The sequence below is a fragment of the Halichoeres trimaculatus genome, unplaced genomic scaffold (assembly GCF_033239565.1).
Source record: "Halichoeres trimaculatus isolate MK-OKI-2021-1 unplaced genomic scaffold, fHalTri1.1 fHalTri1_scaffold_10, whole genome shotgun sequence".
NCBI classification, from domain to species: domain Eukaryota; kingdom Metazoa; phylum Chordata; class Actinopteri; order Labriformes; family Labridae; genus Halichoeres; species Halichoeres trimaculatus.
This window is the reverse complement of record NW_027437187.1, coordinates 6,793,815-6,819,408: the sequence shown is the minus strand read 5'-3', so window position 1 is coordinate 6,819,408 and position 25,594 is coordinate 6,793,815. Positions and strand designations below refer to the sequence as shown.

The window sequence follows — 25,594 nt, the reverse complement described above, 5'->3', positions numbered from 1 at the left end:
AAGTTGATAAAGTAGACATCAGGCTACCAATGAAGCCTTTAAGTAGTAAGGTAAAGTAAAAATTAAATAAAAATGATCTTGTCCCCATGAGATAATCTCCCAGATTTCAATAACAAACAAAAATGGTATATGAAATTTTTCTGTCCTCCACCACTGTGTATTAATTTCAAAGAAAGAAACATCAGAGATGAACTTGTCAAAATAATTTTTAACAATTACATCTGTTACAAAGACAGATCCAGAGGTTGGTCTGGTTCTTCAATAAGCTCAGGTGGATCAGAAACAACTTCACAGAGAGGGACATTGAGCCTGGTAGAGATGTTGTGCAGAGCAATTCACAAACTTTATATCCAAGAATGTTTTTCCCTGAACATTCTTTATGTTAACAATTGGCCATTTAGCCTTTTCAAAATATCCAAAATATCTAATGTATATTTGTTTTTTATTTGTTGAGGCTCAGTTGAGGCGTTATAAAAGAAACTATAAAGAAATGGAAGTTTGTTATTTTTGTGTTTTATCTCAAAATCAGTAACACTTAAAATGATCCCTCAGCTCTTCTACCTGTTGTTCTGTACAGATCTGGTATCCCACATTATGATACGTTGTCCTTTTTAGAGCACTGGTAATCTGGATGGGTTACCTGATCCTTGATAGCAGAAAAAGGGGACGTCCAATTCCCCGACCTTCAAGAAAAAAACCAAGTCTTCCACTGAGCCACAGCTGCCCCTGCTAAAGCTGGAGCACATGGAGATGTCAGCGTTCACTGAACAGGATTTAATATTCCCAAACAGAAACGTGTTTAACCGAAGCTTGATGTAAACATTGTTTTATTTTGATCATCTTTGATCGTGAACTTTAGATGTGACTACACTGCTTTACATTAGACATCAGTTCACACTCACCAAACAGCTTTTTTTTTATACACACAAGAGATCACAAGACGACTTATTTACAGTCACCCAAATATACATGTAAAGATTTCACTCCCATCCCTGGTGGCACCCTGTGCTACTCCCTCTAATGTAGCTCTCCAGTGAAAAACAGAGTGATAACACAAAGTGACAGAAACAACAGAAGCCTCTCACTTCACTGCACCATGTTTCTCTGTTTGACTGGAACAAAACTAAGGAGTCACAGAGTCCACTGTTCAGGACAGAGAGTTCACAGAGGGATCTTTATCTGGTCTGAGTGAAGGTAGGTCTCACACAAACCGGCACACGTACACACAGCCATGGTGACGACTGGAGACAAAGAGATACCTGAGGATTCTGGACAGAGGGGCACACAGACCTAAAGAGTGTAAACCTGAACTCGAGTATAGCTAACAGCATGAGATGAAGGCTTGGAGAGCAGGGGTCGTGTCCTTTTGTGAAGAGTCTCAGGGCCATTACACAGAATGAGTTCTTTAAGGACAGAAGACATGAGACTACGAGTTCAGATCACCGTGGGCTGGTAGGAGAGGAAGAATCGTTAGATCCTTCCAAGGATCTGAAGGACAGCGATGGTCGTGCTCTGTCCGAAGATGAAAGCTCCGCAGATCAAGGTCACAACTCCCCAAAATGTGAAGATGACTCTGGAGAGGAAGGTAGGAGAGACAAAGGTAGAATGTCACTACAGAAGTGTGTCTTTGATCAGTCAGAGGAGAAAAAAAGAGCATCTCTTTGGTCTTCTTCAGAAGTTTTCAACACCTGACACTGAGGGCATCCCTTCAGCGTCAGTCTGCTCTGACTGACAGCTCTCAGTCAGCAGCGCCAACAGCAGGCTCCCTGAGAGAGGGGAGGGGGATTTTGATGCAAACTGTTGCAATCGCATGCAGGAAATAGAAAAGCTGAACTGATTTCAAGTGGTTAAGTCATTGCTGCAGCTTTCTGCAGCTCCTTTTTGTCTTTCGTTGATTAACAGTCATTTAAAGCACCACGACGCACAGCAGAGGTTACTGTACTCTTTCTTCCACACAGCCCTTATACGCTGTTTTGCCTGTCTCAATGAAAGTGTATCACTGTCATTTTCTACTCACAGTAAAAAATCTCAATGTTACTTATGCAACTTTTTCCACTTTCATGCTAGTAGACAACTTAAAGATTTTGGTTTATACAAAAAAAAGTTTTCAAATGGTTCCTGTCACATGACATCATCTGCTTCCTGCTCCTTCCGACCGAAGACATGGCGGATGCAAATTGTCCTAGACAGAGGCAATTTCCATAAATTTTTCATGATTTTTTGAAATATAATCTCCATTTCTCCAGCTAAAAAATTGTTCTTGATTCTTTTCTTGATCTTCTCTCAGTCACACTGTTACCACTCGCCAGGTTTTTTGCTGTGTATGAGTGGCTGACGTGCAGTTAAGAGTTCATTTGACGGGGTTTTCCAGGAGGTTCCACTTAATTGTGGCATATTCTGCGCCTGCGTCTCTTTCAAGGTATGATCAGTTAACTCAGTGTTTCTCAATTCCGGTCCTGGGGACCCCCTGCCCTGCATGTTTTAGATGTTACCCCACTCCAGCACACCTGATTCAAATGAATGGCTTGTTATCAGGCTCGAGCAGAGCTTGATGACGAGCTGATCATTTGAATCAGGTGTGCTGGAGTGGGGTAACATCTAAAACATGCAGGGCAGGGGGTCCCGGAATTGAGAAACACTGAGTTAACTGGAGTATTATTTGTAGTCATGCATGCGGCTAACGCTGCAGCCAAACAGGCCGTTCCATAACAGAACGTTGGGACTAATGGTCCTGTTTAATGACTGAACCTGCATGCGAGCCCAGATCCGTAAAACATGATCCTGTTTGCATTTCCACAGCCAACCGTGCCCTTCTTGGTAGGAAGTGTTGATGCTAATAGCTGCATCAACTACATAATAGCGTGATGGCACAGTGTACCCCGCTAATAAATCCAATGAAGGTCTGCACCTCCGTGGTTGACCGTAGAACGTTTTGTGACGCCATTTTCTAAATGAAAGAAAGTTATCTTAATGACGCTGACTGGAGATTTAATTTTTAATTCTTTTAATCAATCAATGGACTGCAGTGTTTCTAGCTCCACCTTCTGGGGTTAGATCGGTATGTCTGGTACCTCAACAGAAGGATACTAAAAAGTGGGACGGTACAGGTCGGAAATATGGGGAACTGTCCTGGTCTTAGTCAAAGGAAATGCCACAAATGTGCCTTACTGAGACAAACTGAACTGAACCACTTGAACCAGGACTTTATAAACTCCTCACTGAGTCTGTAAATACAAGGTGAAAAGACATGAGTCTATCAATGATGCCAATCAAGCTTTGGATAAATATGTATAATAACATACCCAGGACCGCTCAGAAATCTGCAGATCAGGTTTCATTACTTATCTAATTAAGACGCTCTGTTCTGCTGGAGGCCCATTAAAGTGTCCAACATGCTGCTGATTCACTCTCAGATAAGCATGATTAGAGAAAAATACTTCACCTAGTCTGGGACCTGAGACAGAAAATGTCAGTCCTCTCAGAGCGAGTGAACACTGTGATTAACACCCACTCAGTCAGTCAGTCAGAGCAGCTCTTTGTTTCCTCTGCATTTCTTCAGATTACATTGAGGATGTACATTTGCATTACATTAACATTTAAATGAGGCTGATTCTCACCTGGTCTTCCAGGACACCGCCTCAGACTGCATCGCAAACATCAAGCAGAGCCCTGTTCAAACACATCATTAGGTTTTGAGGGCGGCAGGAACACGGGAGAGATTTAGACCTGATCTATGGTCTTACCTGGGAAGATGAAGATGAAGAAGGCGCTGATTCCTCCGATGACACTGATGACCTTGCTGATGTCGGGTACACACGTGGCGATGAGCAGTGTGACTGCTATCCAAAGGATTGTTAGTAAACAACGACTGCGGCTTTCAAACGCTGCCGTCACCTCACCATCACGCCGCCGCCGCCAATTCAACAGAGGGTCCTGGATCACCGACCTGGTGAGCAGGGATGGGAATATCTATGAATGACTTTCATAACAACTGACTCAACATGGCATTTTATCTAGTCTTGTGTTCATGTTCAGTCTCAGGGTTGATGTACATTTATCTGACAGATAGAAGGACAATGTCTGTCTCCAGCTTGTGTCTGAGGTCTCTTTGACCCTGAGTAAACTTTCACCTCATCTCCTTGCTCCATGCTCTGATTCAACAGTCACACACTTAGGTAGCACATCTCTCTGAAAACTGACACCAGCTGTGGGTTGAGACAGTGGTGTCAGTCATGTTTGTTGGCCAATCACTCTCAGGTGTTTAGTTGAACTCAACCTTTGTACAGACGTAACAATGACTGTTATAATACCAGGGTATCTGCAGGTTTCAGAAAGTCAAATGTAAGACTTTTTAAGACTTTTTAATGCAACTCTGAGAGAAATTTAAGACTCAATACGCAATAAAAAAAAGATGATAGTTGGAGGATCCAGCTGAAGTGCAATAACCAAGCCACACTCACCCATAGTCCCAGGCTAGCTGGCATGCAGATATATGTATTTTTTATCACAGGGCTTAAAGTGCTCTCCAACCCGAGAAAAAAAAGGTCTGAAAATTTTATTCCTAAAGAAATAAAGCATCAGAGGCATTTTCTATTTTAGGAACAAAACTGTTTTGTTTTTTTTTAAGTGAAGCTAAAGATTTGGACAGACAGATATGAGCTTTCCCCTTTTTCAAACAAGTTTGACTTACAGTCAAGTAAAAGTTATTGCTATTTAAAGTAACAGAAGCAACAGGTGTTCTATATATGGAGGAAAAATCTAGCTATTCTGACATTAAAATTAAGCTTTTTGAAGCATTTTTAGATTAGATAATGATAAATGAGGAGCTGTTTTTTTTGTTAAATAAATGTGACAGGGGAACAGGAGCTACTAAAGAGAATGAACACATCCGACTTTAGTCTGGAGGAACTAATGAAAAGTAGCTACCTGAACCTTTTTCCAGAACATGAACTTCATAGGTTTTTAAAATGCATTAATGTATTCCTCATTTTATTGTTAGTGCTACAGTTTAAGGAAATGTATTCCCAGGACATCTATCAAATATATTTTGACAAATACTGTATTCATCCTATTTTACATTATAAAACTGAACCTTATAAATAAACTATATTTACCTACAAACTTAAAGTTTTCTATAAATTCAGTGGATTTCAAAGTATATCTTTATAACATCAAAGAAGGCCTTCTAAACATGTGGACATAAATTATGCAGCACTGCATTTATAACTTTGACCCACTCAGTTGTTAAAAAGTAAAAAAGAACCAGAGGTAGCTTGTTAAGCTAACGTGCCATGTAAGAACTGTGTTGTCAAGCCGTCCAGTTTAAAGCTGTTTCATGTCGCACGGGTAATGGGTCGTGGGTAATGTGTTTTATCACCTGTTGTCTTGACACATGTTCCTAACAGAGTGTATCTGTCTCGATTACTGTCTCCTCTGCCTGCACGTGATAAAATGTAAACGGTAGCAGATACAATTCCAACAAGAGCCCACAAAAAAATGAAAACATTAGCTAGTCCTGCCCTAAAAAACATAAAACTGCTGAGTAATGGATTTAAGACCAGCATTTGACACTTCTAACAAATTTAAGACTTTCAGACTTTTTCAGGATGCACGGACACCCTGAAAATTGTTTTGCTCCTGGATATCACGGCTCATTCTTTTAGGACCGGCGCTGTAAGCTTTACCTGTGACCTGAATAAATGTTGAAATGAGAACTGGGCAGATTTTATAACAAGCCTGGACGTTGTTTGGTCAGGGGTCATCTGTACCTCTTTCATACAAACATCCTGTTTGAACATCAGGTCAAATATTCAGTAAGACTCATCATAACTGATGGATTTGAAAGGGCTAATAATGATCCTCCTTTGTCACATCTATGATTAACATTCACATGTGCTATGACATGAGGAAAGCTTGACCTGCCCAGCAGCAGGATTATGGGATAGATGGTGATGATGGAGACTCCAAACAGCAGCCTGGCGATGAGCATCAGGATGTCATCCCCGGTGTACGACATGAGAATGTCAGCCTTCACATTTCTTCCAAACGTCATGTACCCATAAACTCCTGCAGGAGGAGAAGAGCAGGGTTTAGTCATCTGACAGCAGCTAACACAGAGTACAAACAGCTGGAAGTTAAAAAGATGTCCACGAAGTGAGCGAAAAATGCATTTTTATCTAAAAGAGGATGAAAACCTTTTCCAGTCTTCTGCTGATTCAATACTACACATCCAGTGTAGTATTTACCAGAAAACTAAGAAACTATTATAATGAGAAGTAGTGTCATGTTGTTCACTCAAACTGAGACTAAAAGCTGAGGTGGATCTGTTCCACAGCACTCACACAGAGCCAGCCTAAAGCTGAGGGTGTGAGTCCTGCCAACACTGAAGCTGTGAGACTTTTCATTTGCCAGACAAAACAAAGAGTTATATCCTTAACAATAAAAAAGGTTTCATTTCTACCTCAGGAGATTCATCATGATGAATATACATGCTGAATACTTATACTTACACCAGCCATGTCCAAAGTCAGACCTTATTTTTATGTAACCCTCAGCTTTCATCTTAGTAAGTTTATGATGATGTCACTGAGATGATGTGAAAATTTACTTTTTCTGTCAAGATCAGAAGTCTTTCTGTAAGCTCTCACTAAACTCCATCTGGACTGTGCACAGGCTGCTTTTTATAAAAGTAAAGCTCTGTACATTCTGCAGAAACTCAACAACTCTTACTGGGGGTGTCCTGACAAAACCTCACTTTTTATACAATAGCACATCAAGATGCTCATCAGACACCATGATTAGTGCACAGGTGTACCTTAGACTGTCCACAATAAAAGGCCACCCTGAAATGTGCTTTTTTTTTTTTTTGCTTTATTGGTGGTCTGGGGACTCAGAACCAGTCAGTATCTGGTGTGACCACCATTCGCTCATGCAGTGCATCACATCTTCTTCGCTTGGAGTTTATCAGAATGTCAATTGTGGCCTGTGGAATGTTAGTCCACTCCTCTTCAATGACTGTGCGAAGTTGATGGATATCAGTGGGAACTGTTACACGCTGTCGTATACGCTGGCCAAGCACATCCCAAACATGCTCAATGGGTGACATGTCCGGTGAGTATGCTGGCCATGCAAGAACTGGGACATTTTCAGCTTCCAAGAATTGTGTACAGATCCTCGCAACATGGGGCTGCGCATTATCTTGAACTATGAGGTGATGTTCATGGATGTATGGCACAACAGTGGGCCTCAGGATCTCATCATGGTATCTCTGTGCATTCAACATGCCATCAATAAAATACACCTTTGTTCTTCGTCCATAACAGATGCCTGCCCATACCATAAACCCACCACCACCATGGGCCACTCGATCCACAACACTGACATTAGCAAAGCGCTCACCCACACGACGCCACACACACTGTCTGCCATCTGCCCTGAACAATGTAAACCGAGATTCATGAAGAGAACGCCTCTCCAACGTGCCAGGCGCCAGCGAGTTTGAGCATTTGCCCACTCAAGTCTATTACGGCAACGATCTGGAGTCAGGTTAAGACCCCTATGAGGACGACCCTGAGACGGTTTCTGACAGTTAGTACAGAAAGTCTTTGGTTATGCAAACCACTTGTTTCAGCAGCTGTCTGAGTGGCTGGTCTCAGACGATCTTGGAGGTGAACCTGCTGGATGTGGAGGTCCTGGGCTGGTGTGGTTACACCTGGTCTGCAGTTGTGAGGCCGGTTGGATGTTCTGCCATATTCTCTGAAACCCTTTGTCCCTTTGGAGACGGCTTATGGTGGAGAAATGAACATTCAATGCACGAGCAACAGATCTGGTTGACATTCCTGCTGTCAGCATGCCAATTGCACGCTCCCTCAATGCTTGCGACATCTGTTGCATTTTGCTGTGAGACAAAACTGCATATTTTAAAGTGGCCTTTTATTGTGGACAGTCTAAGGCACTAATCATGATGTCAGATCAGCATCTTGATGTGGCACACCTGTGAGGTGGGATGGATTATCACAGCAAAGCAGAAGTGCTCACTATCAAACATTTAGACAGATTTGTGAACAACATTTGAAAGAAATGGTAATATTGTTTATCTGGAATGAATTTTAGCTCTTTGAGTCCATCTCATGAAAAATGGGGGCAAAAACAAAAGTGCTGCGTTTATATTTTTGTTGAGTGTACTTTTATGACTAATTTTTTTTGTATGGAATGTCAGAAAAGGCTTGATCAAGTGTTGTTCCCGAGAGGCAACATCCGGTCAGTAAAAATGAAGCCTATGTGGAAGTGCTAAAAGTTGCTATTCATCGTGAATCTGCTTGAGGCTGGCTGCAGACAGGGCAGAAAGCATATAAATACCAAGCCGAAAAAAACCCCCAAGACTTTTACAGCATTAAAAAGCATATTTACAGCCTGGTTCAAACAATGGCTTTGGTCTGAAACGCTGATTTCACTATCAGCCCACGCTGTTTGGCGAGTGAATTTAATTTAATTCCGAGGTTTAGAAGTTATTAGGATCGTTTGACTGTCCAATCAGAGGAACAGCTCAGGTCACGTGACCACAGGGTGCCCTGTAGCTGCTTGAAGAAAAACAAACAGCGAGTTTCATAGGGAATGTGGCTGCATCCGCAGACTGGCTTCAATTCATGGTTTCAGAAACAGACGGGTGACGTTGCGGATACTTTGTCCATGTTTTATAAAGTCTATGATTATTCCTTAAACTCGATGATGTAGGTAGATATTAACCTTCTCTGGTTCAGAGCCACCACAGGAAACTTGTGCATGACAAGTCCTGCTCTCAGCGGCACCGTCTTTATGGGACTTCAACAAAAAATACTGCCACATGGACAACATCACTCCTAGATACTTAGTTCCTTAGCACAGGGTGTAGTTATGATCAGGTGGGAGCAAAGTCTGTCATTGACTGCTTGTATTGTAGATTTTAGATGAAAGTCAGTATAATCTGATATCAGTATTGGATCGGGACACCCCTCACTCTTACAGCTGATGTCTTTAAATGAATGGATTCTTTAAGATGTGAAAATGTGAGAGTTCGGAAAACACGTCCGAGGACGCAAAACTAGATTAAAGTTACAAAATGGAGCAGAAAAGACAAGAACTGGTGAAGAAAAAAAGAGCTCAGAATGCAGGATCAGAAATATTTGGGTCTAAAAATGTTCTTTGTGGTTCAGAATAGTCTGAATCTAAAAAAGAATCCTGATCACATAACACTGCAGAAATGAGCACTTGCCATCTGGAATCAAGAGACACCTGAGGGACAGGTGAGGTTTGGTTTCATCAGTCTGTGATGATAGAAGAAGGAGGTTTGAACACTGAGAGACTGATTTTACAGGAATACCTAAAGAAATAGCTCTGAAATAGAGCATTCAGATGTCAGTAAAGCCTGTAGAAAAACTGAGATATCTGTAAAACTGTTCTCCTAAAAAAAGATCCAATCAATTCTCTACAGTAGGCCTGGATTAAAATCCTCCTAATATGTTTTTTTCCTCTGATATCCTCTCTGGTGCTGGCTTGAAATGGAGAGCCAAGACATGTTTTAGAGTTATAGGACAGCAGAGAGAGGAAGTGGAAGATTGCTGACCTGTGAGGGAGTAAATAACAAGACAGATGATCATGGAGACCACAGAGATGAAGACCCAATGAGAGAGCCGCTGGTTCTCCATGCTGCTGTAGATGGCGATGGACGCTTCGTGGCACTGGGCACAGGGAGGAGAGAGCAGAGAGGAACAAATTAACATCACTACTACAGCTCTGGATTCTTCTCACAGAGCCAGGTGAGGATCCACAGGCCTGATTATCTCTGATCTCCACCTGAGTGATGAACCGAGGTGAGACTGGGAATCAAACAAAGGCTGCGGGCTCCGAACAGCACAATGGGGTGAGCTGAAACACCCAGAGGTCAGGATGCAGTCTCCTGTCCCCAGTTGATCCCAGCTGTCATCAGCTGGCTGTAAATCTCACCTCAGCCTTCCTGTTGTCCCTTTCTCCTCTTTTCTCAGGATCTCATCAGCTCTCCTTTCAAGCCTTTGCAGTGCAATCACTCACCCTGAGGGAGCAGGACGCTGTGTGTGTTTAGGAGCGGACATGCATCAGTCCTTCAGCGCTGCCCCTCTTATTAGATCTCAGCAGCATCCCTCTGGTGTTTCCTTGGCAACTTGGGGGGGATCGAACTTATGTGTCTCTTTGGACTGTCAGAATTGCTCTTTTCCTGTTAGATACAGCCAATGTATTAATAATGAAACGCTTCCTCAGAGCTCAGTGACCACAGGCAGCAGATCCACGCTCAGCTCAGCAGCCTCTCTGTAAAAGTCTGGGCAGGTCTCTGTTTTTATCAACCAAAAACTAAACAAGTTTAAAAAGGAACTGCAATCACTAACAAGACTTTTTCATCAGTGGGAGAGACCATAAATAAAACTCAAGTTTATAGATGAACTAATACATCTATTGATTTTAAAGATTTCCTCATCAAACGTTTGTTATTATATGGACAGAGAATGTTTCAGTCAGTTTTGGAAAATGTACTTCCTGGGATATTTTTTTGCTAGAAATGTATTCAAGTGAGAAAGGCTATTTTTTTTTTAATCCCGGGTAAATCAAGGGAATGAGTAAACCTCCTGCAAATCTGAGGCCTTGTGCACACGTACCCGAGTATTTAAAAAAAATAACAAATTACACCCCCCAATCATTTTATAAAAGGCTTTTGTATACACACCGAGAAAATGTGCTAATCAATGTGGCTGGAAGTGTGCCAAAGACTAGAAACCCGTGCCAGCCAATCATAATGAACCCCCATCATTAAGATGTAACTCTGGGAACCCAAACGCTTTTTCCTGGGTTATTAGAAAAAAAACATTAAAACATCATTTTAGTGACGTAAAAGTTTGGTTATGTGGATGACAGGCCTAAATGTAGGGAAAGGTACTGAATTACGTACTTTTGTGGGTACTGACCAAAATCTGTCAAAATTACCGGATACCGATTCACATAAAATCAAAAGGTACCATGTTTAGGTACCTAGATGCATCTTTGTGACTGTGAGCGACTGGAAGAATAGGTGATTTTCCATGCTAGGCATGAACACAGTATTAAAAGTTTATATATGAAGGAATAGATATGTCAAATTGCAAAAAAGATATTTGATTATTAAACCAATTGATACTTTTTACCACATAAACACGCAAAAGTACCAAAAATTGGTACCATTGAGTACCGGTGCCAATTGCCAGGTACCAAGCATCAGTACAATATTGTTTCAAATGTGAAAGGTACCCATCCCTACCTAGATGTATAAAAATATATGCGGTTTCTCAGATACCTGGCAACATGTGAACTAGTGCTGCACGATTATCGCAATTGCAATGTCAGCACATGCAATCACATAATTGCAAAAGACGTGCGATTGTGCAATTATTTTAAAAAAGTGTAAAAAAATGAGTGTGTTTGTGTGAGTGATGTGTGTGAGTGATGTGTGTGTGTGTGTGTGTGTGTGTGTGTGTGTGTGTGTGTGTGTGTGTGTGTGTGACTAAGAGAGCGAGCGTGAGATGACTAACCAGTCACTGTTTCAACTGGTCATGTGACTACCTGCCCCCCCCCTGGTACGGCAGTTTAATTAGACAAGATGGGGCACAAAGAAGTAAGTGAGGCGCTCATGGCGAAAAGAAACTCTTCCTCTGTTATTTGGTGTTATTTTGGTTACCGGTTGAATGACACAGCAAAAAGATGTAATTTTCAAAACATGCAAAGCAAAAGTGGCATAAATGTGCGATTTTGAATACAAACAAAACAGTACTGTTGTGCTGTACATTGTTGTTTGTATACAGTAAGTTTGGATATTTTGAGAATTATTACACAATTAAAATCCTCAGTAATCCATCTCTACTTTTTTCTTAATTTTTCTCCATGATAACCAAGCAAGTCTGTAGACTCATGACACAACTTTTTTTATTAAATCGCAAGCACAATGGCAATCGCAATATTGTCCACCTAATCGCCAATCGCACCTTTTCCCCAAACCGTGCAGCACATGGCCTAAGACTTGGAGCCAATCCCACACGACAATTTTACACCTCCCCCTCTCCCCCTTCGTCTTCCCCCTTGTTTTAAGGGCCAAGAGGAAAGCTTAGAAACGAGACACCACTCGGTAGCAAAGGATTAGATATCTGTTAAAAAAAATCGATATCATGGGAAATTTGTCGTACACTTTGGTTTCAAGTCAGGTCTTGGTTTGTCTTCATTCTAAGGCCTGTGTAGCCCTTCCCCTTGATCTTAGGTAGAACTGTGACACCCCTTCATTAGACATGCAGTGCAAAACCAAGCGCTTAGGGGTAGAATTGGGATTGGCCCTTGTTCTGGATTGGAGCAGGTACCAAAGCCCAGGTATTGGTGTCAGGATTTAAAAGCTGGATCAGCGTTGACTTTTATTCCTTGAGGATTAAATATGTCTTTTATTCAGTTAGCTCAAAGCTATGGCAATAGAGGGGTCAGCAGCCTGTGAGTCTGGAGCCTGATGTGGCTCTTCGACTCATTTGCAGAGGCTCTCTGAAGCAATGAACAAACATACGTCACCACCAACAAACCTTATTCACTTCTATTCAGTGGTATTTGTTGTCAAATTAAAAGAAGCCACTTGTTAATACTGGTTGTTCCAACCAATTAATATTTTTGATGTTTGATTTTTCAACCGCAAACACATATTTTGTCATTTTGTCAGTAAAATCTAATTTGCAATGGCAGTTGGATAATTTTGAGTATAACTGTACATAACTCTCCAGTTAACAGCTGCACAATCTGCTGTTTCCACCTTTCAACAAAACCTCTCAGTTTAACTCCATATTTCCACACTCACTTGAAAACCGAAGCAGATGGTGGGGATGACGCTGAACATGGAGGCCCAGGAGCTGATCCTGCACACAGACAGAAGGAGACATCAGAGTCATTTTCTGCTGTTCGCAAAATGTCACAAGAAGAAGAAACAACAAGCTATTACAAGGGCAGCGTTTATAATGCCGTGGCATTTGGAGACGCTTCACTGTAGAGATCATCTGTCAGTCACAGTGGCCCGGCAGACGGGAGCAGCAGGGGTGAACCAGTGAGTAAGACAGAGTCTCACCAACAGCAGACAAGTTCAAGGACAGAGAGGAGCTGAGTGGTTCGGTCTTTGTCTGACCCCCGCTCAAAGCACTGAGGTCAAATGATCTGAGCGCTTACTCACTGAACATGAATCTGCTCTGGAAAGTAGAAAGGAGAAATCAGAAATGCTTTATTGATCCCTGAGGGGAAATTACATTTTACTTTCATCCCATCCAAGAAACATGACACATAGAAAGACAGTGACATGGAGAGGACAGGAACAGGAGGACTGAGAAAGCTGACAGCAGGTCCAGCGCCCCGCTATAAAAGATAAGAAATGAAAACATAACGGAGAAGAGAGGGGGAAAAAAAGTAAACTTAAGACTGTGCCCCAATTTTACTTAATCAAACCAAACAGTCTGTTATTTTTACAGGAACGGCGTCTCATCTCTGCTTGTTCAGAGTTAAAGGGGTTAGGGGGTGAGTCTTTAAGACAATGTCAGCCAATAGGAGAAGGAGCTCGTCTGGCTCTGTTCATGGGAGAGCTTTGATTGAGGCACCAAACCTGGACTCTGAGTCGAGTCCTTCACAAATGAATAAATTGAATGACTGTGTTCAACTTTTTGTTTTCTAATGTTTCATGCAGATGATTATCGTACTTTATGTTTTTTTTCTTCAAAGACCAATTGAAAAAACTGTACAATTTACATTTTGAACTGTTGGTTCTTCAAAAGGTTCTGAAAGGAGTTTCAAAGTGCAAAAACAAAAAATGGGAGTGTGACAAAAATAAAAAGAAAAAAAACTCTCAATTTATGCAAACTACTAAGTTGAAATGCTCTGATCATCATCAGAAGTTTAAGAGCACCTTTTAAAAGACAGAATCTGCTCTAAAATGTAGATTCAGTGATTTTCTGTCAGTTATTTACTCTGTCATGACCTCCTGATGGAAAAGGCTAAAAAACTTTCTCTCTGTGAACGTGGTCGGATTGTTGAGCTGCATCAGCAAGGCCTCTCACAACACGCCATCTCTGCTGAGGTTGGATGCAGTAAGACAGACATTCTGAATTTCTTCAAAGATCCTGAGGGTTATGAAGCAAAAAGGTCCGGAGGTAGCCCCAAAAACAGCTGAGCTAGAGGATCTGGGGCTTTTTCCTTCAATGGACCAATGGAGCTTCAGGTTGGTCAGGGGCGTCAAACGGCGGCTGGCTCTGTGGAGATGTTGCAGGGGGCCTCCTTCATGACTGAGGGCCCTGGTCTGTGTGGGAATGACTGGGCTTTTCAACAGGACAACGCTGCAGGTCACAATGGGCGCCCGACAAAGGACTTCTTCCAGAAGAATCAGCTCACTCTTTGGACCATCCTGATGTTCCCCTGATCTAAATCACTCTGACAACATTTGGGGATGGATGGAGAGGGACGTTTACAGAAATGGACATCAGGTCCAGACAGAGGATGATCCTCCATGAAGACATCTTCACCACTTGGAGCAACGTTCACACAGCCTCCTGGTAGCTCAAGTGCTTCAATTTGGTAGTGAAATCCTCTCATCGGGTCAACAAAAGTAACAAGTTACACTCAGGTTGTTCATCCTACAATCAACAAAGGCCTAAAATTGGCACAAAGACAACTTGGTTCTGATCAATGAAGCAAAGAGGCAGGGGACACAGCATACGCACCCATTGGTGTAGAGTGGGGTGACATGAACCAGAACAGATGGCGTCGTGTGGTACTTGACGATGATGGCCACGGTCAGGTAGGTTGCAGCCAGAGTGCCGAGGACGCTGCAAGGAGACAAGAACAGGACACAGAGCTCAGACAGAGATCAGACAAACACTGAAACATTTGGGACAATGAACGTTTGGATCACTGACAAAGAGGAGTGTTAACACTGATTCAACCTAATTCTGAATGTATTTGAATACTCCATAACCCCTGACATTTGGTTTGTTTGATTTTTGTACAATACTGTTGGTCCGACTGTGATCTCATTCTCTAAGTCCAAACTGTTCAATGGTTTAGTATTTAGTCAATATTCTACAGTGACTGTAATAGTTAAATAAAGGTATGTTGTTTGTGTCAATTCATGCATCCGTTCCCCCTGTTTCATCATAACACATAGGCTTGGTCCACAGGAAAGAATAGTTTATGTGTTGACAGTATATTTTGTCATGTTGGTCATACTGTCGAACAGGGGTGGCCAACCTGTAGCTCATTGTTATGAGTAGTGGTGTGCCAAAATATTGATATATTGATGCCAATGTTGGAATCAGTATTGGTCAGTACTTGGGTGATGAGAGTGATACTTAAGTTTCAGTTTCTTTCTCTACATATGCTTCACTCAATTGCTCAAGTGCACTTAGCTAGCTAGATAGGTAGCTAGCTAGACCTTTGTTTCTTCTCCTTTGACTTTGAGACCAAATGAGCCACAGAGAGACTGGAGGAGTCACAGAGAATCAGAAAAGTTGCGTTCTTTGGCCACATCCCATGCTGATAACCTCCTCATGAACAGCTCCCTGAGAAACCAGATGGTGAATGTCACTGAACTCCAGGCATGTTTAAGGGAGGTGAGGGGCACCAAGTGTCATTTCAGACCATTCAAACTGCTTTCATCAGCGTTGCTAGATGAAAGCAGAAGGTCTCAGACCCAGCACTTAGTGAATATTTAGCACTGATTATTGAATATATTGAAGGTTGAACTATATTTTTGCAGAAATTAATTGTGGTTAGTTATGGCTACATTATTCCACATCTACAAAAAAAAACCTTCACTGAAAAAAACTGGCAGGGATCCAACACAGAAAAATCTGACATTTTAATGCTTGCAGTTTTAATTTAGTGTTCAAAGATTGTTACCTTGTCTGAATGAATTGAATTACACGCAGCTTCCGTTGACAAAATGTGCACACACAGTTTAGATGAGGCTGACTGTAAATTGATCTATGCTTCCCCTTAGATACCATACTTTAATGATTTACACTGTGATCCAAATTATTATGCAGGTTGCATTTTTTTTTGAAAACTTTAAAATCTATGTTTACATTCACTCTAAAATTTGTTGAGGAGTCAGATAGTGAATTTAATTATTTGAATCTGTGGTGAGTGTCAGCAGATTCCCAAGCAACATCCGCTGCTAACCAGACATTCACTATCTCAGGAAAACCATGTACATTTTAACACCACTACAGCAGGGCTCTGTTGTGACAGGATACAAGAGCTAAACACAGAAATATGACACAGAAGATGTTGATCAGTGTAGCTACTCAAATCCTAAGACAGGCAAGAACGGGATGTTTCATTTTCTCAGCTCCAGAAACTGATCTCCTTGGTCCCTCTGTGTAAAATGAGCATGTTTTTCATAAAAGCATAAAAATCTGTTTTAATGTGTCATCTCTGTTTGTAAACCATTTAAACTAATTGAAAATGGTGCAATCAAGTTTGTTTTTAATCAACATTTTACGCAGCATTCCAGCTCTAAGTGCTGAAGTGGGATTTCACACAAAGTGACATTTTTTTTGTATCGTCTTAAATGTGAGCTGTATTAAATTCTTGTGATGGAATATTAATATTGTGAGAACTTCAATAACCTAAAATAACAATTTGAAAGCAGCAAATATTTTCACTAATATGTTTGATCTCTCTAGCGAACTCCGGGGTGCACTGCACACTAACTGTACACACTCCCTCACGTGTCAGGAGATGTCTGACCTTATGTACTTCTGGATGCTGATCTCTTTGGGGATGGACAGTGGCAGGATGAGGAAGACACAGAGCAGCATCAGGGCGAAGCGCTGGTCCGTGTAAAAGTGATACTGCATCTCCGTCTCTGGCAGGCCTGTCACCAGCTCGTACAGGGAGCCACACACTGAGAGGTGAATGAAAACACAGACACATACACATTCTTAATCCAACCGTATCCGTCCCAAACATACATGTTGAGGCCAAGTAAGGCACATGTCCACTTTTGTGGTGGAAGTACAGGTTTTGTATAGCGTGTCTTTATCATGTATAGGTGTGGCTAACCAATGACGGTGTACAGAATGGACAGTGAGCCTTCATTCCTGCTTATATTGGGATGTTAAGCTCCTATGGGTGGTTTACACAACAATGGTTTCAGGGTGAAACACAGAATTATTGTCGAGTTTCCGTGTCAACAGTAAGCCAGTGTTTTCAGTGGAAACGCTGACGTCACGCCCCGCTTTACTCACTCCCCTTTTGGCCTTCAGAACTGCCTTAATCCTTCATGGCATAGATTCAACAAGGTCCTGGAAACATTCCTCAGAGAGTTTGGTCCATATTGACATGATAGCATCACACAGTTGCTGCAGATTTGTCGGCTGAACATCCATGATGAGAATCTCCCGTTCCACCACATCCCAAAGGTGCTCTATTGGATTGAGATCTGGGGACTTTGGAGGACATTTGAGTACAGGGAACTCATTGTCATGTTGAAGAAACCAGTCTGAGATGATCCCAGCTTTATGACATGGAGTGTTATCCTGCTGATGGACATGGTCAGCAACAATACTCAGGTAGGCTGTGGACTTTAAACCATGCTCAGTTGGTACTAAGGGACTCAAAGTGAGCCAAGAAAATATCCCCACACCATAACACCACCAGCAGCAGCCTGAACCGTTGATACAAGGCAGGATGGATCCATGCTTTCATGTTGTTGACGCCAAATTCTGACCCTACCATCTGAATGTGGAGCAGAAATCCAGACTCATCAGACCAGGCAACGTTTTTCCAATCTTCTACTGTCCAGTTCTGGTGTTGCTGTGTGAATTGTAGCCTCGGTTTCCTGTTCTTAGCTGACAGGAGGGTCACCCGGTGTGGTCTTCTGCTGCTGTAGCCCATCTGCTTCAAGGTTGGACGTGTTGTGTGTTCAGAGATGCTCTTCTGCAGACCTCGGTTGTAACCAGTGGTTATTTGAGTTACTGTTGTCTTTCTATCAGCTCCACCCAGTCTGTCCATTCTCCTCTGACCTCTGGCATCAACAAGGCATTTTGGCCCACAGGTTTTGGGACTAATCTCTATAAAGATGGTTGTTGGTTAAAATCCCAGTAGATCAGCAGTTTCTGAAATACTCAGACCAACAACCATGCCACGTTCAGATTCTCTTAAATCACCTTTCTTTACCATCCTGATGCTCTGTTTGAACTGCAGCAGATCGTCTTGACCATGTCTACATGCCTCAATGCATTGAGTTGCTGCCATGTGATTGGCTGATTAGAAATGTACGTTAACAAGCAGTTGAATAGGTGTGCCTAATAAAGTAGCCGGTGAGTGTATCTAATTGTATGGAAAGCAAGTTTGCGTCGAGATTACATCCAGAGTCAATGCAAAGGCGCGTTTGGACACTGAACTGCCCCAGACGGCGCGTTGGATGCGTTTGAACTTTCAACACGAATTCAAGGCTGAGGCTGTGCCGCGGCAGCCAATCAGCGATGAAATTCCCCCATGACATCATTGATTTGATGAGGTCATGGGGGGGAACCGCCACCTGCTCCGACTCAAACCCCGCCAGAGGATGGAGGAGAAAATTATCTGTGCGGTGTGTCATTATCCAGAGTTAAGGGATATGACATGTGTACTCCACAGAGACCACAAAAAAAGGAGCAGGCTTGGGTGAAAGTTGCTGAGGAGACAGGTTTTGAAGGTAAGTTCTGTAAGTATTTGTTTCCAGCTGGATTTGCCTGCACAGGTCATCACTGAGTCTGACTGTGCTTTCCTCAGTGGAATTTTGAGCCTGATAGAGAGGAGGAAGGAGCGGGGCAGGGGCAGAGCCAGGGAAAAGATGGAAGTTCTCTGTGGTCCTCTTATTCCCGACCCCTTCATTATCCCCAGGGAAACCTCCGGGAACATGGGTCGGGCGTGACACGCATTTTAATTTGTGAGTTTGCATCCGGTGTGGCCGCGGCATAAGAGTTCCGTTTTTGTAGTGTGAGGTTGAGCTAGTGAGAGATGAGGAAAGTCCTGTTCAAACTCCTTTATGTGGTCTACATCAGTGACATCAGGGTCCAGAACCCACAAATGAGTATTTCATGCTAACTCATACTTATACAGCAGACTCTCTGACTCACACTTCTCCAGCTGATCATCCACAATAACCAGAAAGGCCACGGAGATCATAAAGAGGTTGAAGACGAAGCAGATCTCGCACAGCTGACCGATGGCTGGCCCGCACACCTCCTTTACCACCGCCTGGTAAGTGCACTGTCCGCTGATGGAGGAGGAGTAGCCAAGGATGATCAGACCGCTGATCAGGAACACAAGGGAGATCTGAGAGGAGGAGGAGAAGGAAATCAAACTACAGATCCAAAAAGTTCAGGTGAATCCTCACAGGAAGGACGCACACACAGTATGTTAATATGCAGCTTAAGAACCAGGCTTTTAAATATGTTAGTCAGACCAAGAGTGGACTGAGCATAGCTCGAATGACATACCTAGAAAATGTCGTTGCTGTCACACTGTGGTTGGATTAGGCAGGACTCAGTTAGGCCTGGGTGATGAATTATATATGTATGTATGTATGTATGTATGTATGTATGTATATATATATATATATATATATATATATATATATATATATATATATATATATATATATATATATATATATATATATATATATATATATATCAATTATAAGCTGAAAAAAAATTGAAGTTGACTGAAAATTGTCGACGATTAAAACAAAAGAGGCATTTTCTATTTTAGGAATAAAACTGACGCATTTTTCATTTTGTCAGCCAAAGATCTGGGCTGACAGATATGAGCTTGCCTCTTTTTGAAGTTAGAGTATAAACACATCAGACTTTGGTCTGGAGGCACAAATGAAAATAGTTTCTTAGCAAACATTTCCCTTTTACAGAATAGTGTTTCCCCTACCATTACTCAAGGGGAAGATTGCAGAATAATAACTGTACATATCTGTAATTGTATTGAATTGAATCATTAATGTGTTCCTCATTTTAATGTCATTGCTAGTTAGAGCTAGTCCTAACAACTGCACTGTCCCTGGATACGCTGTGAGTTCCCAGGACATATTTTAAGTATATTTTGACAAATAGTGTAATCATCCTATTTTATACATTATAATTCTGAATCTGAGATCTCTATAAAGTCAGTGGAGTAACGAGGAGTGTTGGCGGGGCTTCTGTTTTGTCTCATTCTGTGTTTGTGTCAGCGTGTCTGCATGTTGCAAGTTTGAGACCTAATCTAGTGAAAAGGGAGCCAACTACAGAGGCTCACCAGTTTGGATTCACACATTTCATGCTGGTCAGCATTGAAGTAATTATGTGTTGTTATGGGTTTATGTTTCAAGGGGCGGTGGTCATGTAGCCAAATATTACACAACCAGCTTTAACACGCCTCTGGAGGATCATCATGCTAAAAAAAAACGTGATTATTAAAACAAAAAAACAAAGAGGAACAAGGAGCTGTGGTCAACTACACCGAGACAAATCATCGACAGAGGGTTTGGAAATGAGAAAATAAAAGATTCCTGGATTCTTAGTTCTGATCAATGAACGCCTGCAGCTCATTGAAACAGCCTGGCTGAGCACTCAGCACCCAGGTAAATAATGGTTTTCCACTGCTCAGCCTGAACTCTAGCCAACAAAAAAAAATTAAATAATTAAAAAAAACACTTGTTAGAGCTTAACCAGCTTTGAGGTTTGCCTATTGTCACTTTTAATCTAACAATACACAGATTTAGAGATGGGGATTTCAAGCCAAACTGGGTTCAAACTTTTAGAGACAAGGGCTGAACAATATTATAGAGGTTTCTTTTCTGCTTTCCTGTGTTTTACAAATGAATATAAAGCAACAACACTGGATGTTCAGACTAAACGTATGCAGATTTTCACACCTCAACATTTTCACATGTAGAAATCTCTGCATCTGTCTGATTAAAAAGCTCCAATTTAAAAGTAGCACAAGATGTTCACGAGAGTTTGTGAATAATGAGGTCATCACCCAAGGATCTCCTAACTGGTTTGTGACACATAAGTGGTGTGGACCTCAAACACAGAGGTCTTCTCTTAGCTTCTTCCTTAAAAGGACTGAATGTTTCAGAAACTGGAACATTGGCCTTAAACCCGCCACCAATATTTAATGTTTGTAAACGTAGCCCTGATTTGGGTCTTGGAGTCTGTTCTTGTGAGGTCCAGCCCTGTGACAGCTGATTTGAAAGGAAAAAGAAAAAGTTGAGACAACAAGGATCTACTATAACTCTTTACTCTGTGCTCTGCACTTTAACAAAATACTGATGGGTCACAGAATAATCATGACTGTAAAAAAAGAATGAACAGTTATACATTACAGCGCTGGAAGATCTAGACACTGAGAAAATTGCACTGACTGAGGATGACTGTGACGACAAACACAGCATGCTGCTGCGTCACAGAAACTCTGGCGTAAATGTTGAGACTGATTTTACCATTTCCCACCACCACCAGCATCTTTGACCACGGTTAACCACAGTTAACGCTGCTACTACTAAAACATTGCATTACCAGGATGTGTGTCCTGTGGAGTGTTAACTATTAACATCTACACCTACAGTACAAACAGTGGAGTGCTCAAACCTGCTGTCAGAGCCAAACGGGAGCTTACTTCAAGAAAAAAAAAATATCTGATTTTATGATTAAATTCTGTATATAAGAGCACACTGCCAGTCTTTGCAACACTCTACAGTACAAGCGCCAGGTTACATTATATTATATTATATTATATTATATCATATTATAATATATTGTGCTAAAAGAAGAAAACAGTGCAGTATAAGGTTTGAGTAATATTGATTGTGTACGTCTGGTGTGTTTGTGTGGAGGGTAGTCAACCCATTGCCAAATAGATACCAGTGACGATGGGATGGGAAATCAGTTCAGTTCTCTTCTTAAAGTTATACTCCGGGATGGAGCAAGTTGGGTCCTATCACAAGGTTTAGGGCTGAAATTACCCCTACAGCTAGGGATGGGTACCAAATTAGGTACTTTTACAGGTACCGACCAAATTATGTCAAAAGTACCGCATATCGATTCATGTAAAATCAAAAGGTACCATGTTTAGGTACCTAAATGCATCCTTGTGACTATGAGTGAGTAGAAGAGTAGACGATTTTCCATGCTGGAAATGAACAGAGCATTGCAAGGTTATATATTGAATAATAAATATGTTAAATTGAAAAAAAAAATTCTATACTTGATTATTGAACAATGTGATATTTTTTACCACATAAACACAAAAAAAGTACCGAAAATTGGTACAGTTGAGTACCGATACTGATTGCCAGGTACCCAGCATCGGTGCCGTATCGTTTCGAATGTGAAAGGTGCTCATCCCTACCGGTCGACCGGTTTCCTCTGCACTTAGATGGGGCCATATTTTACTTGACCAAAAACACAAATGAACGGACTCCCACCAAAAAAATCTGATATCGGTCTGCATTCATGCTTTATTTAGAGAATTTTCAGCACGTTACTTTCACACAAAAACACCGCTTTTCAAATAAGGCTCTAGTTCTCATCGTGTCTCTTCGTCCTGGCAGACTACCTGCGCTTGTTTATATTTGGCACGCGGCGCGCGCGGACTGATACTAAGCAGCGAGCGCCTCGTAGCCAGCTGTAGCTCTGCAGCGGAGGAAGCGCCGTTTTACGCCACGATGAGAACCACAGCCTTATTTAGCGGTGTTTTTGTGTGAAAGTAACGTGCTGAAAATTCTCTAAATAAAGCGTGAATATCAGACCAATATCAGATTTTTTCGGTGGTTAATTTGTGTTTTGTGTCAAGTAAAATATGGCCCCGTCTGAGTGCAGAGGAAACCGGCAGAGGAGCAGGGAGGGGGTGTTTGGTGCGAGCGCCCTGGGCTTCTGCTGCACAAAAACACTGCTGTAGGGGTAATTTCTGCCCTAAACCTTGTGAAAGGACCCAACTTGTTCCATCCCGGAGTATCACTTTAAAGAGAAGAGAAGAGAGAAGATGGAGAAATCAATCAAAGGTCATTTAAATGAAAAAATAAAAGTAATGGGAATAATTATTACATTAAAAAAGGGACAATACAACCCCAATTTATATCACACCTACGAAAATCAGTGAAAGCTCAAAAACAACATCATTGTTTCCACTGCAAACATGTTCACATTTTTCTGAAAAGATCATCTTCAGCCATCTTTACGCCCAGCACTTCAAGGCGAAACAGAGCCACATCAACTCTTATCTTTGCAAATTTTCTGCATGGTGCAGCTCTGAGTCAAATGACCTCATCTCCTGACTTTAGGCTCTGATAACATTCATAGTGCTGGAGAGATGCTATAGATTTGAGTGAGTTTAACCAACTTTAAAAGCTCATAATTTAGGTTAAAAAAAGGAGTGTGCTTGTCAGCTGATGCACCTTTCAGAAATTGCTTCATAAAAATGGTTCTTGTCACCATGAGGGTTAGGCTTTTGATCCTTAAAGAAGAGAGCTTTTCATACTTTGAATTTTGATCTCTATTTTCTTTTGCCTGCCAACAAGAAAATCTTCAACACAGTTAGAACAAAGTGTTAAGACCAGCTAATATTATATTACATAAGACGTTCTTACAGTTTGGTCATTTCAAAAACTGGCAATGAGCCGGCTTGTTAGATCAGACTAATAAAAAAATGCTGAAGCTGACACTTGTGCAGAGTCTGAGAACTTAGATAAATGTGTTTTTTTGTTTTTTTATAATAACTGAAACAGCTATAAAAACAGTTTATACTAAAGGTAGAGGTGGTTCGGGCTTAAAGGAAAAATGAGTTAAGGAGTCAAATTAAACCCTGATTTTTTTAAATAGAAGACAAAACATAAGAATTAAAAAGAAAAGTCTGAGGTGTAGCCTATCATGGCCTCTCCTGTCAGGTGAAACAGATTTCAATCTCCTTAATTGACTGGAGTGGCCTTCTATGTCTGTCACATGAGATAAAACATTTTTATTTCAATGTGTTTTCCTTCATCTGATAACCTTTACAGCAGTTGGTTGGGTTTAAACTTTTCAGATATCTGTCAGAAAAGATAAAAACTATCTCTGAAACAGTTTTAAAAACACTTATTTTTATATATTTAAAAACTTTGACCCACCAGCTCCACAGTGACCGCGCTCCGGATGCCCCCGGCCCTCTCGAAGGCCCACGGAAAGTTGAGGAGTCCGGCGCCCAGAGCAGACTTCAGCATGATAAAAATGGCCCCCAGAGAACCGAGCCGAGGCCCGGCGGCTACATCCAGCGAGGGCTTGGTGGAGGCTGAGGCCAGCAGGCTGATGCTCTCTCTGGCTAACTCCTCCATGCTGCAGGCGGCGGGAAACTCACGGCTGGACACTTGGACGCTCACGCGCGCTCACAGCCTGCATAAATACACCTGAGCGCGCGGACAGACAGGCTCCCAGCCGCTCTCTGGGCTCGGTGCGGGGCTCTGAGGGCAGACACGGAGCAAGTAAGCCGGGTGGTGGGCGGCGGAGGGGGTGGCTCGGCCATGTGGAGCGAGTTGGTGCTGCCTTCAGGTGCTGTTAAAGAAAGTTTACTCAAAACCACGTGGGCCCGTAAATGAAGAGGATTGTGGTGTGACTTATTGAAGCCTGATTAAGCTTTCTAGCTAATGTAGGTAATTTAGCATTACAGAGACACTAAACGTAGACAGCAGTGTTTCAACAGTTTTTTTTTTATTCAGTTAGCTTGTCAGCAAATGGAAAATTATTCATTACTTTTTATCAAGTTACTGTTCCTAAGCATTTTTTATAATCTTATTTTGTTTTTACTTTTTGAGTTGTTTTTTTAAAAAAAAAAATAGTACTTCAACTTGTACTTATTACAAATTGTTAGCAAGATTTTGTGCGACAGTGGCATTGAAGAGCAAAGCACAAACAGAAAAGAGAAAACGCAATCAAAAACTCTTTTTTTGTGTTTACATTTTCTCCTTTATAAACTTTTCTCTACTTTCTATTTCACTCCTTCATTTTATTTCATGTGTATAAGTCAAGATTGAAAGGAAGCTACAGGGAAATGTTTTCTTTCTACTTTCCAGTGAGGTGATGTCAAATCCCCTGATGTGCATTTTTGGAGGGGGAGGAATGTGTCTCCTGATATAGTATGTAGACAATATCATTTATCAATTTTCACACGGTCTGGTGTTAATAAACTGAACAAAAAGTGGAAAAAAAACAAAAACAAAACAGAAATATTGAAGAATCACAATTTAAATTAAACAGAAAAGTCCTAAAAGAACCATTATGGGAGAAAAGCATATGGACCCAATCCTACTGCTCATGCTGTCAATAGAGTATTGGCAAGTACCCCTTGATGTGAAACGCATCACAATACGATAGTACCCCGATGTATCACAATATCACAATATTGTGCAATATTATATCTCTAAATCAAAATATTACTTTAGATTAAAGGACCATGTAAAACATTGAGTTTGTGGCAGAGATGTCCAGATCAGACTTGTTCGTAAGAAGAATTTACTGCTTTTGTGCAGTGGTACAGA

At 41.5% G+C, this 25,594-nt stretch overlaps 1 protein-coding gene across 1 annotated transcript; it reads right to left on the bottom strand.

Annotated features, from left to right (window-relative positions):
- Positions 1-841: 841 nt before the first annotated feature.
- On the bottom strand, positions 842-24,629 carry slc38a8a (solute carrier family 38 member 8a). Its single transcript, XM_074677012.1, has 10 exons — positions 24,191-24,629; positions 19,170-19,368; positions 16,795-16,951; positions 14,766-14,870; positions 12,866-12,923; positions 9,602-9,716; positions 5,919-6,066; positions 3,744-3,946; positions 3,618-3,669; positions 842-1,573 (listed from the first exon to the last, which is right to left on the bottom strand). Exons 1-10 carry the CDS (start codon positions 24,392-24,394, stop codon positions 1,471-1,473), a joined length of 1,344 nt encoding a protein of 447 aa, XP_074533113.1. The 5' UTR covers positions 24,395-24,629; the 3' UTR covers positions 842-1,470.
- Positions 24,630-25,594: the final 965 nt, after the last annotated feature.

Bases quoted from the DNA above. Each gene is read 5' to 3' on its own strand.
- slc38a8a (XM_074677012.1), bottom strand. From the start codon at position 24,394: ATGGAGGAGTTAGCCAGAGAGAGCATCAGCCTGCTGGCCTCAGCCTCC. The intron at 16,952-19,169 runs GTGAGTCAGAGA...TTCACCTCTCAG, and splicing joins GGATGATCAGCTGGAGAAGT to TGTGTGGCTCCCTGTACGAG. The intron at 1,574-3,617 runs GTGAGAATCAGC...CTTCCTCTCCAG, and splicing joins GCGGTGTCCTGGAAGACCAG to AGTCATCTTCACATTTTGGG.